Raw genomic sequence first — 14,538 nt, forward strand, 5'->3', positions numbered from 1 at the left:
GAAGAGTTATATCATTATCAAAGCGGGGTCTTTACCAGTAGGATGAGTTCTTGCGGTGCTCAGTCCTCCAGGCAGCATGCTCTTCATCCGCAGGGCCTCCTCTGGATGGTTGAAGCGAAAAAAGGCAGACTGGCCAAAACACAGCATGCACCCTGCCAGGAGACACGACAGTGTGGGTGGGAAGCTGTCAGTGATGTGTTAGTTAGCGTCTTCAGAGGCAAAGTCTTAGCAACACCGTGAATGATTCTAACAATACATTATTGGTGGTTTAGTGTTGTTTTGTTCATATTTAAGAATGAATTACTTTCAGTTACTTCAATCATGCAACTAATTCTGGTTGAAATGGGACCCCGAAGCTCTCTTTCAGTGGCTTAACTGGTTCAGTAGTCATGAGTCAACAATGTCCTCATGTTGTCCCGCTTAAAAGCATTAAATAATCAATACAATAGGAGGTGTGAGTGTAAATAAACTGACTTTAACTCACGTGTAATTAAACAGTAAGTGAAATCAACTCCTTCTCCTTTCCCTGCATGTCCAGGGGCTTTCGAGAATGCCTGCTATGTTCCCTGAAGTTGTGTTTCCAGTAATAGATATTCCACGGGGAGTTTAATGTTTATTTCATCCTTCAAGATACAGTCAAAGGTCCGCGTGGCTGCAGCATTGTTCCTTGTGATACAAATGAAGCCGTTTCCTCCATTCCTGAATTGTTTTAATCAGGATTTCATGACATGTCCTTTGAATGAAGCATAGCCTGAAGTATTCTTGTTCAGCAGCTGCTGCCTCCACACACGCTGGCTGATCACCAGGCTTCAAATGACATTCTGGTATAGCTGCTGCTGGCATGGATCCCATGGAGAGGGGACTGAGGGGGGCGGGACTGTTATGCCTATTTTATGGCAAGCATGTTTGTTACTGGAAGGACACGGGACTGTTCTGACCGCTTTGTTTTTGGTAAAGCTTGACAGTGTTATTGTTGTGCAAAGTCCACTTTGCCTCCAATCGGCTTGATAATAAGCAGAAGCCAGTTTATGTTTGTGTGTGTACATTTACCATTTTTGATCATTTGTCTGAATGTACATGAATGTGATTTCACAGATAAGGGGGGGTTAAACAAGACTGAGAGCCTATAGTCATGCTAGCGCCTCATCAATGTACATCAGTACTTTGAGCTAAATGGTAATGTTGAAATGCTAACATGCTGATGCCGAGCAAGTGTAATGTTTACCATGATCACCATTTTAGTTTGATTGTTTTAAAATGCTAACGTTTTCGAATTAAAACTAAATTAGCAAAGGGGAAAGCATCAGGGGTAAATTTTATGGCGATCCACCCAATAGAGGCATTATGTAATGGTGCCGCCATTTTTGGAGTGTAGCTTAGGCCTACTAGCTGCCATTATCTGTCACTGTCAAGAGTCATTTTTTCATCTGTCAGTCGTTAATCATCATGTATAAAGACGTATAAAGTCTGTGCAAAAGACAAACGCAGATGTGAGAGAAGCTCTCAACAGAGACAAAAGAGCGATATATGCAAAAATTTAAGTTAGCTAATGACAGAGTAAGGGTTAGCTAATGTTATGTTAACAAAACCTCAGCTAATCTTGCATAATTAATTTACCACTATCTAGCTAAATGAAACACATTACTTCAGCCTACCTTTGTTTCTGACTGTATACTGTAACAGTGGTGTGCTCAGGATGTTTGAGGGGCGAAAAAAAGAAAAGTACCAATTTTTGTGCCAATCCATTTCCTAGATGTAGAATATTTCACTGGATGGGAGACAACTTTGACCTGCTGACGCCGCTAGATGAAAGACTTTGAAACCAGATTCATGAGGACTCATCCTCTGGCCACCACAAACGTGAAAGTGGCAGACCAACCATCTGACAGACTTACACATATCATATAAGCTATATAAGCTATTTGAAATAAGATAGGAGAAAAAGCTTTCACATCAACAATTGTACCTTGTGTCAGGCGAAAGGGTTTGGTGATGGGAAGTCCATCCACAGAGCACTGGTTTCCACATGGGTACAAGGTGATGCTGCCTGCTTTGTTTTCAATGTAGCAGTGCTGAGCTGCGATGCCGTTGCCTTGCAGAGGAATATCTGTCCCATCACTGCCCAGCGTGGTTCTCCCTGCAACAAGGGAAAACATTTTCTCAGTGCTCGTTACAGGAGATTCATGTGTGAATACTTTGGTGAAGTATTCTTAGGCTGCGGGTTTAAGGGCCAGAGGCGACGGGTGTCATCTCAGAGGTCAATGCCACATGGGCGGAGCCGCAAATGGAGTAAGCATGCGATTGAATGCTAAACAACAGGTGTGAGTCTCAAGAGACGTTGACAGAGGGAATTAATAAAGTCATCTTCTATTAAATGCGTTGTCATTTGATAATCTGTTATATTTATATTGCTGTCTGAGGGCAAGAGATTAAACCCAACACAAACACTCATGCACAATTCATTCTTATGTGATAGCACAGAGGAGATGGAGCACAAAGCAGATCCCAGAAGGCTTTTCTCTGGGGCGCTACTGTCACACCCTCTCATCCTCTGTGGTGTCTGGGCTCAGTGAAAGACAAATGGTGCAAGAAAATCACAGACAAGGCAACTGTGGCACAGTATGAGTAACAACAACATGGTTGGAAGGTAATGTGTCATCAGTGTCTGTCAATTTGTTACTCCTGGCAAGTTGTGCCTCTTTCTTATTACAGAACAACTGACATAGTTTGAATAATGGGCTTATGGGAGTGTCTATATATGGAAACAATAGACCAAATCACTATGTTTGTTTTCAATAACTTCCGGTAGTAAACCCCTCCATCAAGCATTCGGTTACATACTACTTTTTTTCATGGTGTTATTTCAAAGTGTAAACATCTAATTCATCTAAAACACGTTTGATGCTCATATCTCAAGGTACAACAGCATATTTGATAATAACTTCCACTAGACAACAGCTAACATTAGCAATTAAACACTTTCTAGCTAACATTGCTCTTTGTGTTACACAATATGATAGGAAAAGCATCATTTAATTTGAAAATATCAGTGCAAAGCCTACCTTGGACACATTTATTTAAGCCTGGAAGTAAAACTCTGGATGTAATAAAACAGTAATGTTAGCTGGGAAGTTAGCCATTGTCTAGCGTTAGCTATTAGGTAACAAATATGGTTTTAAACTATGGCCTAGATCCCTCTAGATTTTGCCTTTGTTTTGTCTGTGTCTTTTGTTATTATCTTTTCAGTTGCCTGTCAACCAGGAAGTGATAAAACGATAATTTGACAGATTCTCTACATTTATACAACTTGCAAGCTCGACACAGCAGCTATCATTATCCCAGAATTCAAGATTCCTACCCCGAGTGGGACATCAGGGGAAAATGGCCGCCATGTGAATATGGTCATTTAACATGAACTTTCATGACAAAATATCACTTAAAGCAGCTTTAAAGTCAAAAGAAATGGTGCACCATGATAAGGCAGGACTGCACATTTAACAAGCTGTTAAACAGGCCCCTACCCCGTCCTTAACCATCACCCTAACCCTGACCTATACCTAACTTGAACCTAACCCTTAAAACCAAGTCTAAAATTAGAAACAGCCCTTTGAAGTTGTGAGGACCGGCTAAAATGTCTTCACTTTCCAAAATGTCCTCACTTTCCAAAATGTCCTCGTCCTGCTGGTTCAAAACTTGTTCCAGTCCTCACAATGTTGCAAGTACAAGGATGCACGCACACACACACACAGGTCTTCACCTTCAGACAGGGGCAGCAAGGTGATGGCCGTGCTCAAGCGTCCACTTCCCAGACTAACCAGGTGGGGGCGCTCTGCTTGGACTTTCAGGGACTTGCCTGTCTCAAACAGGTCTAAAGGAGTGCTCTGTCAAAAAAATACATACATTTGAAAACATGATTACATGATCCTGAGACCATTGAGCTACTAAGACTATGAAGTTACACACCTGAAAGTCTGTGAAATCAGAAGTTAAAACTACATGTATGAAGAGATAAACTGCAGAGCATAAATATTAAAATGCTCAAACAGGAAGTCCAGTTGACAGGATGCAATTGATTCAAACTTGTCCAAGGCTGGTCAGGAAATGATCAATTCTAGTACAGCAGTATACGAGGTGCTTGAACATGTGCTAGTACATAAAGTTGCTTTTCACCAGCTACACGATCGTTAAAATAGCCGGCTGTAAATTCCAGATGTTTGTCTGCATCTGGAAGACTGAACGCCATGATTTGAATGCTTGTTCAGCATTTGATTAAAAACCAGACTTTCTTGTTAGATAAAGAAGAATACAACAATGGGAGTCCATATCATTGAGACAGATCATTACAATAATCAGAACAGATGGTGATAGTAATAAAGTCAGTTACACATGAATTAACATCCCAGTTATATCAGCAGTAAATGGTCCCTGGACCTGAAGGAAGAAACGACTCACCTGTAAGACCTGGTGCGTCTGCCGCCCATGTTCCACTTTATTCCTGCTCATGCGCTCCATGTCGGCTGGACCGTCAGAATTATCTGACACATGAAGATCCTGAGGCAAACACACACGCACACAGAGAGAGGGAGAGAGAGGGAGAGAGCAGCAGGGCATGAATGGGAGCGCTGGGAATACTGCTACTACAGTTGTACTACAATGAGAACAGTGCTTTCCTTAGAAACCTTCTGCCCCACTTATAAGCCCATGTGACCAAACCATTATACTGGGTAATTGTCTCTGCAGAACCACGGAGACAAAACGATCCATAAGAGAGCTGGCATTGATTTATGCCTCAATCTAAGGACGATGACTGATTTTACAAATCTGACAACAAGCATTTGTCATCACAAGGAAGAGTGGAAGGTGTGAGTGAGCTCTGCAGGTGTCGTACACATCAGGGGTCAGATCACTGCGTCCTCGGACCCATGATGAGTCACCGTGACTCATAAAGAGATCTTACAAACGCAAACACACACAGACACACACTCCGTGTTTGCAGACAGATGCTGTAGATTAGATCCAGCTGTGTGCTCATCGGCGCTCACATCAGACGAGAGGGAAACAACAAACCCATGAGCACCAGACAGACCTCAGACAATCACACACAGACGCATAAGCAGCCCAGATGACTCACCATATTTTTCTGCTAAAAAGCTGGCATCCGCGTCTTTCACTATCTCCCACATGAGCTGCCTGTCCTGGCAGCAATTTAGTATCAGCTCAGCATTCCAGGCAAAACCCAAATAGACACAACTATCTATTATCTGGTGTATGTTGTGTCTACCACGGACCAGACATAAATTACTGTCATGTTTAACTGTTGACATGTATGTTTAAAAGTAGATCTCTTTATTTAAAAATCCCCTTCACACCTGTATAACAGCACATTAAAAAAATCTAATGTGTGCAAGTAAAAGTATAATTACCACATCACAATCCTGAAAATGGCACCTAGTCCTCCTTAGATTACTTTAAAGTCCACTCTCTGTGTTCGTGCACTGGAGTCTTCAGGTTTCCACACCACACTTGTGTGAATATTGGACCAGGACTGGCTTCCAAACTATTTGTGATGTCACAAATCATGCTCCTGGGCCCGCCTCTTAAGATCAGATTTTCAATGGGCGCAGAGAAAATGTACAGTGTGACCAGATGAATGTGAAAACAGGCGACTGGTGTCAAACTCGGCACGTACGTCACTCCACACAGTGAAGCTCAAACATTCAACTGTAGGAACAAGAAGGAAAACTCATTTCTGACTGAAGGGAGACTTAAATGAAATGGGGATGACATGCAGAAAAAGAGCCACAGCTCAGATTCAAAACCTAGGCTGCATTCGAGGACACAGACTCTGCACAGGAAACGCACGCTGCACTAGCTAAGCTACTGGGCTGCCTTTGTTTTTTTTTGTGTGCGTGTCCGATTGCTGATAAAATAAATTAATTTAAAGAATGCGCTACGTTGGCTCTGATGCTGCATTCTTTCTCTGTCTGCAGTCACTGTCCGGCCCACAACACTATCTGACTGGTTACACGTCACGAGTAATAGCCTATCAGCACTTAATAATGTGAATCATTAGAGTAACTGGTAACTAAAGTTATGAAATAAATGTGGTGAAAAGGAAGTATTAAATAGCAGAAAACTGACATAAGTAAAGTACCTCAAAATGGTCATATTGAACATTTTAATGAAGACAAATTATTCTTTTTATTAATAATACACCTACAGAGTTTGTAGAAAGGTGAAGAATAAAAAATAAAAGTATCTCTTTTCCTTAAAAACATTATTATGATTGTGAATCAATAATTTAAAATGTTTGTCAGGTCCAAAATGATTGTTTTGTTTCTGTCTGTATAAAAATTCTGACTGTTGGTTCCAGTTTCCAGCAAGGTTTGTCAGCCAATAGTATAACACGGTTTGTATCATAAGTTATTTGTGTTTCGTCAGCGATCAACAGTCTTGGTAGCTAATTTGTGGATGGCGGAGTTCTGCCTTGAGCGCCCAGCACACTGTCCTAATGTTGGCTAGCTGGCGTTAGCAGCATTAACGCCAGCAGTGTTAGCTAATGTTTTCTAGCTAACGTTAGCAATGTTACCTAACGTTTCCTAGCTGATGTTAGCAATGTTAGCTACCGTTAGCAACCACTTGAGGGGACAGATTATTGAACAACAGCAGTGTTGTAATGTAAAGGTATTGGAAGGAGGGAGATGGAGGGCAGCATTGATTGGTTGAATGTTATCAATGACGCCTTTAAATACAGTACTTCAGTAAATTGTAGTTAGTTACATTCCAACACTGGTTATTCTAAATTTTGACACTAAGATTTTTATTTTCGGTTCGGCAAATGCATTTCGGTTATCAGTCTCCTTGATTACTAATAATTGGTATCAATAATATTATATCAAGTACACTGAGAGCAATCTTAAACTGATTCTGATAGCTGATCAACTGGGTTGAGATACGGAGACTTTGCTCACACACCAACACATGACCGTTGCATCATAGATAAAGGCTTGAGCTCTTTGTCACTCTTCACTGACATCACTGATCATTTTAAATTCTTGCCAAAATAGCCCAAAAACCTCCACAGCTGAGTTTAGCCCCGGTTGAGACAACAGGCCGTTCTCTCCGCGTCTGATGTCACTCCAGACGGGTGAAACCACACATATCTGACAATCCCATCCAGTGTGTGCATCGCAGAGGACCCAGTGACACGGAGAACAGAGCGTCCCCTCTGTTTCAGCTCTGACACTGGACCCCTCACGCCTCTGCTGTCAGCCCACTGCCTGTCAACACTGGCCCTCTTTGAGCCACGCACTCAGACACAGGACAGGAGAGTGGGCAGGGTAATGTGTCTCTTGCTGTCTGACTCACACACACACACACACACACATATGCAGACACACATGCTCCTGCTCCCACAAGCCTCAGTGATTTAGCGTACACACCCAGGCCGGAGAATAGTTTTAAATGCTCTCAAATGCAGGGCCTTCCACTGTAACCTGTCATTATGGGGGCAGTTATGCCCTTCAGAGTTGCCATGAGCTTCTGAAAATAGACACCACCAGCCACACAGTCTGGGCTGCTGCTTTTAAAGAGAAATCTGCTGAGAGTGAGCGCTGGCAAAACAGAAAAGACACGGAAAATCAAGATTTAAAATGATACGTTAAATAAAAGACATACTTAAAATTGAAACAATAAAAAAGTGTTATGGTGTAAAGCATTTGCAGACATATTCAGCAGTTTTCTCTCTTCACTGACAGACATGCAGCTCTTACCATTTCTCTACTCTCACAGAGTCCAGGCAGCAGCTACATCCGTGAGTTTGTCTAAAGTTTGTTAATCCATAGGGCAGTGTCCACATGGTTGTTTATGTCTTGCTCCTAGCTTTTTTCATTCACTCACTGGGCTCCTCTGCTATTTCCCTCCTCCCAACCCCTTCTCCTCCCCATCCCGGTGCAGAGTTACATCGCGGCAGAGGGGGGACCCGGCATCGGTCCTGCCCTCCAAAGTGTGCTCTCTCTTCTTGAGGACGCCTTTTTTACTGACTTCCTTTCTCTTTTTTTGTTGCAAATAAACCCTGTTAGTGGAGGACTTGAGTCAAAGTTCAGATCCTCCTCAGAGAGTCCCCGAGATGTTTTCACTCTTACAGGGTTTCCATTGATTTAAAACTCAGATGGGCTGCACCAGATGATCAGAGGAGGCTGCAGCATTGTGTAATAAAGTAAAGCAGGTGTTAACAGTCTGATCCTAACAGTAGGAGTAGGAGGTGGAGGTGGAACTTCCTGCTCCGAGCTCTGTGCCACTGATGTAACAAACTGCGGAGAGGGTATTTCCACTCTGGGAAACTGTTTTCAAAATTATGATTATATGAAAAAACACGGTGGAACATAATGCGCCCACTGTGCTCGATACATCAATGATGACGGGATCGAGGACGCTCCACAGGAAGAGGGAGAACACATGTGAGCCATCGTTTCAGACGTCCCTCAGGAACGATCTGGCCCACAGTCAGAGAGAGTGGGAGAAAACCTCCACTATTGATCTCTCAAGGCTTTTCCCATGGTCGGGGGCCAGGGAGGAGATGGAGGAAATGAAGCAGATGATGAGTCACTAAGGAAAATGAAAACAAACAAACAGAGGCAGCTAAGTAACCAGATGGACTCGAGGCAAAGTCTGCAGAGAGGGTTGATGTTGTGAGTCAAGTTGTCCTCTCAGTGATGATGTGGAAGGTACAGCTGAGGGGGTGAGAAGTGCTGAACGTCCTTTAAATGGTGATCGACTCCAGCACCATTTAAAAGGCTTTCAGCAACTATTGTGTAAGTGTTTTCTAGGTTTTAAAGGCTGCATAACAGAAACGTGATGTACCTTCTTGAGCTACCAGACTGTACTCGTTTGAATACTTCACGAACTCATTTCATCCACATTACTGATGATTATTTATCAAAAATCTTGTTGTGTTGTTCGGTGAAAGTACAAATATTCATACCTACAATAGTGTTGTGATGCTGATATCAAGTTATTTGCTCAAATATTTCGCGATATTTGATTTCTCCACACCAATATCTAGTTTACAAAGTGTACAATTCAACAAACTGGCATTTCTTTTGTTGTGTCACATCTTGTCTTCTAAATTACAGCATGGCTAAAAAAAAAAATAGGTAGCATTATCATTAAGATTATGACTTTCAAGGTTATTCAAGAATTGAAAAGATGTTTAATATAACGAGGGGACGCACTCTTTAATCAGCTGAGACCACTCAGGCTATTAGAAGGTCTTTTTTTGGCCACTGGTCCGGACAGTTTAACTGCTTGTTAAATTATGCATTATCAACCAAAGGGATTAATGATCAATATTTATGTCTGTTTTCCTTCTGATGTTGATTACTTGGCGATACTATGACTGTACACATGCACATCTGTTCACACTGTCTGTATAATTGTTGACCTCTGTATGTATGAGTGTATGTGAGCAGTGACTGTACATGAATGTGACTTTACATTTTTCTGTCCTCCTTTTTTCTAAAAATGTGTTTCCAGTATATCTTTGTAAATAGGTTAGTTTCAGCACTTGGTAGAGACATAATGATACCTTGTTTATTTCTGCGTATGACAATTAAGTCTTTGAATCCCTAACGCAGGAGATGCTTCAGCAGTCAAACAGGTTGCGAGCACTGTGGGAGGATGATAAAAGTTCACCACTACTGGGAGATTTGTCAGCTGGTGAATCATGAATTATGTCTGGTGGATGGTTCGGATCGTACAGTATGTGCTCCCCGTAGATACACTCTGTTCCGTCTAACCTGGCATGTGGAGCAGATGTCTGCAGATCTCCGCAGGACGTCAGGACCCGACGTGACAGCAGACAGGTGGATGAATGCAAAAGTGCAATCATGTACAAAATGCTCGAGAGGCGGAAAGGTAGAAGGGTGCGTGGGGGACTGATGAGAAACAGCTTTCACCTTCCTTCGAATTCAGGTGCTGACCCCGGTCAACACTTCCTCTCAGGCTGTGCGCAAATACTGCTTCTCCTGCCAAGTGTGACAGGCCCCAACATGACCTTTGCCCTCACCTCAACCTTAGACGCAACCATTTGAGTGGTTGACGTGGGAGGAATGCTGCATGAGACACTCAGCTCAGGACAAGACAGACCATCGTGATAAAAGACTGATTCACAGACGCTTGATGCAGATTATCATCATCTGTGAGCACTCAGACAGTTGCAGTTATATTTTGGTACAACACAGTCTTTCATTTTTGCAGCATTGTCTGTTACACAAATCAACCCGTGCACACTTGAATGCCATTTGAATCATCTGGTTAAACACCCACGTTCTCATACATTGCAACAGTCATCACAGAAAGTACCAGCTCACATCATGTGACTGGCCAAATGCTCCTCCGATAAGGCACGACCCCAGACGGACCGAAAGAATGAAAAAGAACAACAGGAAGCTGCTGAAATTCCCAAAACCATTCCTTTGAGTCTCCCACCAAACAGATGTGCTGTTTCCTTTGCAACCTCTGTGCAGTTTGAAGTATATTTTACCTGTTTTCTCCTGTCACACAGAAATGCACAACATTGGACAATTTTTGGCAGTTCAGTGTTAAAAATATACTCACTCAGGCCCTTGTGCGCCTCACGCTCGTATCGGGGAAGTAATTCATCAGCCTGTAATTCCACTAAAGTGCATTACTAGCCGCATGAGCCCCAGAGGCAGCCTGATCTCACACATACACACAAACACGTGTCCATTCAAAGACTCTTTCTCAGAAACAGATGACTTCCACCTGCTCTGTCTTATTCAAGATGTAAACTGGCCAAAATGATCATAAAAGCGTGTGAACTCGCTCACACACAGTGCCCGGTCAGTGAGAAATAACTGGGTCATGTCAGGCTGTAAACTGTGATTGTAAGCGGCCACAATAGCCCCATTATCTCCAACTTAGTCTCTCCCTCTCTCAACACGCATGATGAAGCAAACATTTTTGTTTCTCATTACCAGAGCTGGCGAGGAACATCTTCTTGTCTGCAGAATGATTCAGCCCAAAGATTAAAAACATCTTCCCATCTCCTCATGAGAAAAGTCTCCCGGTTCTCTCCTCCAGGATGGAAACAACCAGTCAGTCCTTTACTGCCGTTGGGTTGGTTTCAAAATGAAACATTCGGTCCGTCCACATGCATCTCTCAGCTGGGTCCACCCCTCTTTCCGGCCCTTTTTCTCTTCCCACTTATCATTCCTTTTCCCCATCTGTATCTCTGCATCCCATCACTGCTCAGGCAGATATGTTCTCTAGATTTTGCAACATGTACCGACAAAACCCAGTGCATATAGTAACGTGAAGAATCGTTCCCTTCAGTATCCCATTTTTTCTTCTATTTATTCTCCGACAGACCTTTAATTGTTTGTTTGCCCTTCAAAAGACATTTTATATACAAACTTTCCCTAAAGGCATCTCTGCTTCATGCATAAAATGACACACGCTGTACAGCCAAAGAAAAAAAATCAGAAGTAAACTAAGAAAAACTCAGTTTCACAGTGTTTACTTTGCTTCACTTTTGCCACAAACAGCTGAGAAGAACATCAATGGTGAATTTGGAGCCTTTGACAGGAAATTATAGTTATCACAGCCAATGGATATTCAGCTTTTTTTCCTCTCAGGCTGGAATTTTTAGCCTGGCTGTTGCTGTTGGACACGTTGTCAAGGCCCGAGTAATTGGTTCAGCCTGTCCTGGGCTCGGTTCAAACCCGGTGCGTCATGCTGCTTTTGCCACTAATAAAACAGTCGGAGCAGACAGAAATATCTGCGTGCTCTCCTCCTGTGATGGAAAGGTTATGGTTGATTTTAGTCACACGTGTCTGAAACATGTAATCACATCTCTTATGAACACCACTTAGAGAAGGAAGGACTGACTGATACCCATGGTAGTTTTTCAGATATTTTACTATTTCTAATCATGTTACTGTGATGACTCTAAGTCTTTAATCTCCAGTATGTTCATCAGTCTTTTCTTGGTATATATAATATAATGGTATATATGTATAATATCTGTCTTACACGGGCATCAACATGTCACCGATTTTTAGACAGGAAACAATTGACCCCTGGTGGAGAAGTCAGTGAAGTGCACCTTCATCTTCATGATCACCATGATTGTTCTGACATGTCTTAACTATCTGAGTCATTCATGCTATATGCCATAAGTGCAATATAGATAAACTGTTTTTCTTTCTATCAAACAGCTGTTTCATTGCTTCTCTCCAACACGTACTTGAGGTCCGATTACTGAACTGTGTCAGAAGTCATGACTTTCTTCTACGCAACCTAATGTGCTCTATTGATCCTTGTATTATTAGACCACATCCCTTTCAGACTGGACCAAACACTTTATCTCTGCAACACTTATTCCTGTCCAACATTATAAAAGGAAACTGTTAGTAACGTTTCATAAAGAAGGGAGCGATTATGAACGTGTGCATCTTAATACATTTCAAGAAATGACTCACATGAAGCCGATATAGGCTGACGGCCTGTCTCGTGTAAAGCATCGACTCTTGCTTGAACTATTGATCTGCTAGCACATACATGTGGTTGATGGTACTATAATTAGGAGGAGTGGAGTTATTGCAATTGGTGTGCATCTAAAACCATTTTTGTTTAATTAATATGCTGGGGTTTTTTTTTTTCAAATTGCATTTTGATTTGTTTGAAAAGGTGCTATATGGCTGAAGTTTGATCGATTGATTGAGGATTGAATTTGTTCACAAAGGTACGCCCTCTGCACGCGAGCCACACATCACTTTGTTCATGCTAACAAACTGGCTGCAGTTGTTTGTTACTTCATGTGTGCAGAGGAAACACCTGGAGCTCAAAGAACCGTTAGTATGTTATGTGGGCGTTAACCACACATATGCACAAATACTCTTTTTAGGGCACTTTTACCTGAACACAGCTGTTTCAACGGGTAAAATCACACAGACGGTGTTCGACATGGCTTTATACATGGTCTATACAGATCAACATGCATTTAGCTATGCGTTTAAATAAAACAAATTCAGCCTCACACAGGAGTGCTGTAATAAATCCTATCTTCATGGAGGCAGGGCACACATTAGCACCAGTGAGATGCTGCTAAAATATGCAGGTAGCTGGTAGAGAACCATGGTAGTCTCTGTGGAGGGGCTAGTAATATTTGAGCATTTACTGGTGGCTTTTAACCCAGTGGACAAAAAAAAGCTGACTATGCAGCCTGCAGAGACCTTCAGCTATTAGTGAAATCATTTTACAATCACACCAGCCACCAAAATCACTAAATCAACTTCATGTAATGTTTAAACACTGAACATTGGAAGCATGATATATGGAATTGGACTGAATTGGTTCTAGTTTGGTTTATGTAAACCAGGAACTAGGCCCATCATGCTCAACCAAACCCATATGATTTCAGCCAATGTTGATCTTCAGCTAGAATTTGAGCTGACATTTGTGACATGTCATGGATTAGTACATGTGCACAAGCTCAAGTAACTCAACACCTAGCTTGAACAAAAGCTGCACGGTCATGCTACAGAGAGCCACATGAAGGGTAACCTGCAGGTCCTGCTGCAGGTTCATGGTGTCAGCAGGGGGCCATCATGTCTCCTAAATCTGCAATGGCCTGCTGAATCTGTAGCTACTGCAAAGCAACCTTGCCACGTTGTAAGAGCTGAGTGTATGAGCTATTCAAGTCTGGGGAATGCTGAAAGACCAGCTAGCCACTACATTTACACATCAGCTAATGACTACCAAACTCCTTTCATTAAAATATCCAAACCTAGCTTAACATAGCCTGAGCTAATAACAAACAGTGATGGACCACGTTTACAAAAAACAAGCGTTTATTAAATTAAAAATGCGAAAACTGGAACAAGACAGCGATAAACAAGGAACGTTGCTCATTCAGTGAGATGTGGGTGGCCCTTAAAAGGGCCTTTGGGCTTAAAGTTATTAGCCAGCAAGCTAATACTCCTGAGATTGAGATGAGGCCTTCTTTCCCGCCTTGCCGGAGCTCGGTGCAGACTGGCCGGTCTTCTTGGGCAGCAGGACGGCCTGGATGTTGGGCAGGACACCGCCCTGAGCGATGGTCACGCCGCCGAGCAGTTTGTTCAGCTCCTCGTCGTTGCGGACAGCGAGCTGGAGGTGGCGGGGGATGATGCGGGTCTTCTTGTTGTCCCTGGCGGCGTTGCCAGCCAGCTCCAGGATCTCAGCGGTGAGGTACTCCAGGACGGCAGCCAGGTACACGGGGGCTCCGGCGCCCACTCTCTCAGCGTAGTTACCCTTGCGGAGGAGACGGTGGACACGGCCAACAGGGAACTGCAGACCGGCACGGGAGCTGCGGGTCTTGGCCTTGGCGCGGGCCTTTGCTCCGGTCTTTCCTCTTCCAGACATTGTGGGTTGTTGAGTTTATCTTGTTGATAAAGCTTCTTGAATCGTAAGGTTGTAGCAGTGAGGGAAAAAAAGACACACGACCTGGATATAAACCCCCAGCTTTGTCCCGCCCTC

At 42.9% G+C, this 14,538-nt stretch overlaps 2 protein-coding genes across 8 annotated transcripts in view; both read right to left on the bottom strand.

The window, feature by feature from the left end:
* phldb1a (pleckstrin homology-like domain, family B, member 1a) overlaps positions 1-11,136 on the bottom strand; it is a 37,033-nt gene extending 25,897 nt beyond the window's left edge. For 4 of the 7 annotated variants that reach the window (XM_084373097.1, XM_084373103.1, XM_084373102.1 and 1 more), the window contains exons 1-4: positions 4,453-4,629; positions 3,758-3,881; positions 1,967-2,137; positions 36-152 (exon numbers count right to left, since the gene is read on the bottom strand). In XM_084373097.1, the coding sequence (XP_084229223.1) occupies positions 36-152; positions 1,967-2,137; positions 3,758-3,881; positions 4,453-4,611 (571 nt within the window). In that variant the 5' untranslated portion in view covers positions 4,612-4,629. Of the gene's footprint in view, positions 1-35; positions 153-1,966; positions 2,138-3,757; positions 3,882-4,452; positions 4,630-5,423; positions 5,443-7,772; positions 7,935-10,997 lie in introns of those variants that run through there. The other 3 variants (XM_084373098.1, XM_084373100.1, XM_084373099.1) reach the window with 3 other exon arrangements.
* A 2,720-nt stretch (positions 11,137-13,856) lies between these two features.
* On the bottom strand, positions 13,857-14,521 carry h2ax (H2A.X variant histone). Its single transcript, XM_084374447.1, has one exon. The coding sequence runs from the start codon at positions 14,422-14,424 to the stop codon at positions 13,996-13,998; it is 429 nt and encodes a 142-aa protein (XP_084230573.1). The 5' UTR covers positions 14,425-14,521; the 3' UTR covers positions 13,857-13,995.
* Between the last annotated feature and the right edge of the window lie 17 nt (positions 14,522-14,538).

Source organism: Pagrus pagrus (genome assembly GCF_965226575.1).
Source record: "Pagrus pagrus genome assembly, chromosome: 14".
NCBI lineage: Eukaryota > Metazoa > Chordata > Actinopteri > Spariformes > Sparidae > Pagrus > Pagrus pagrus.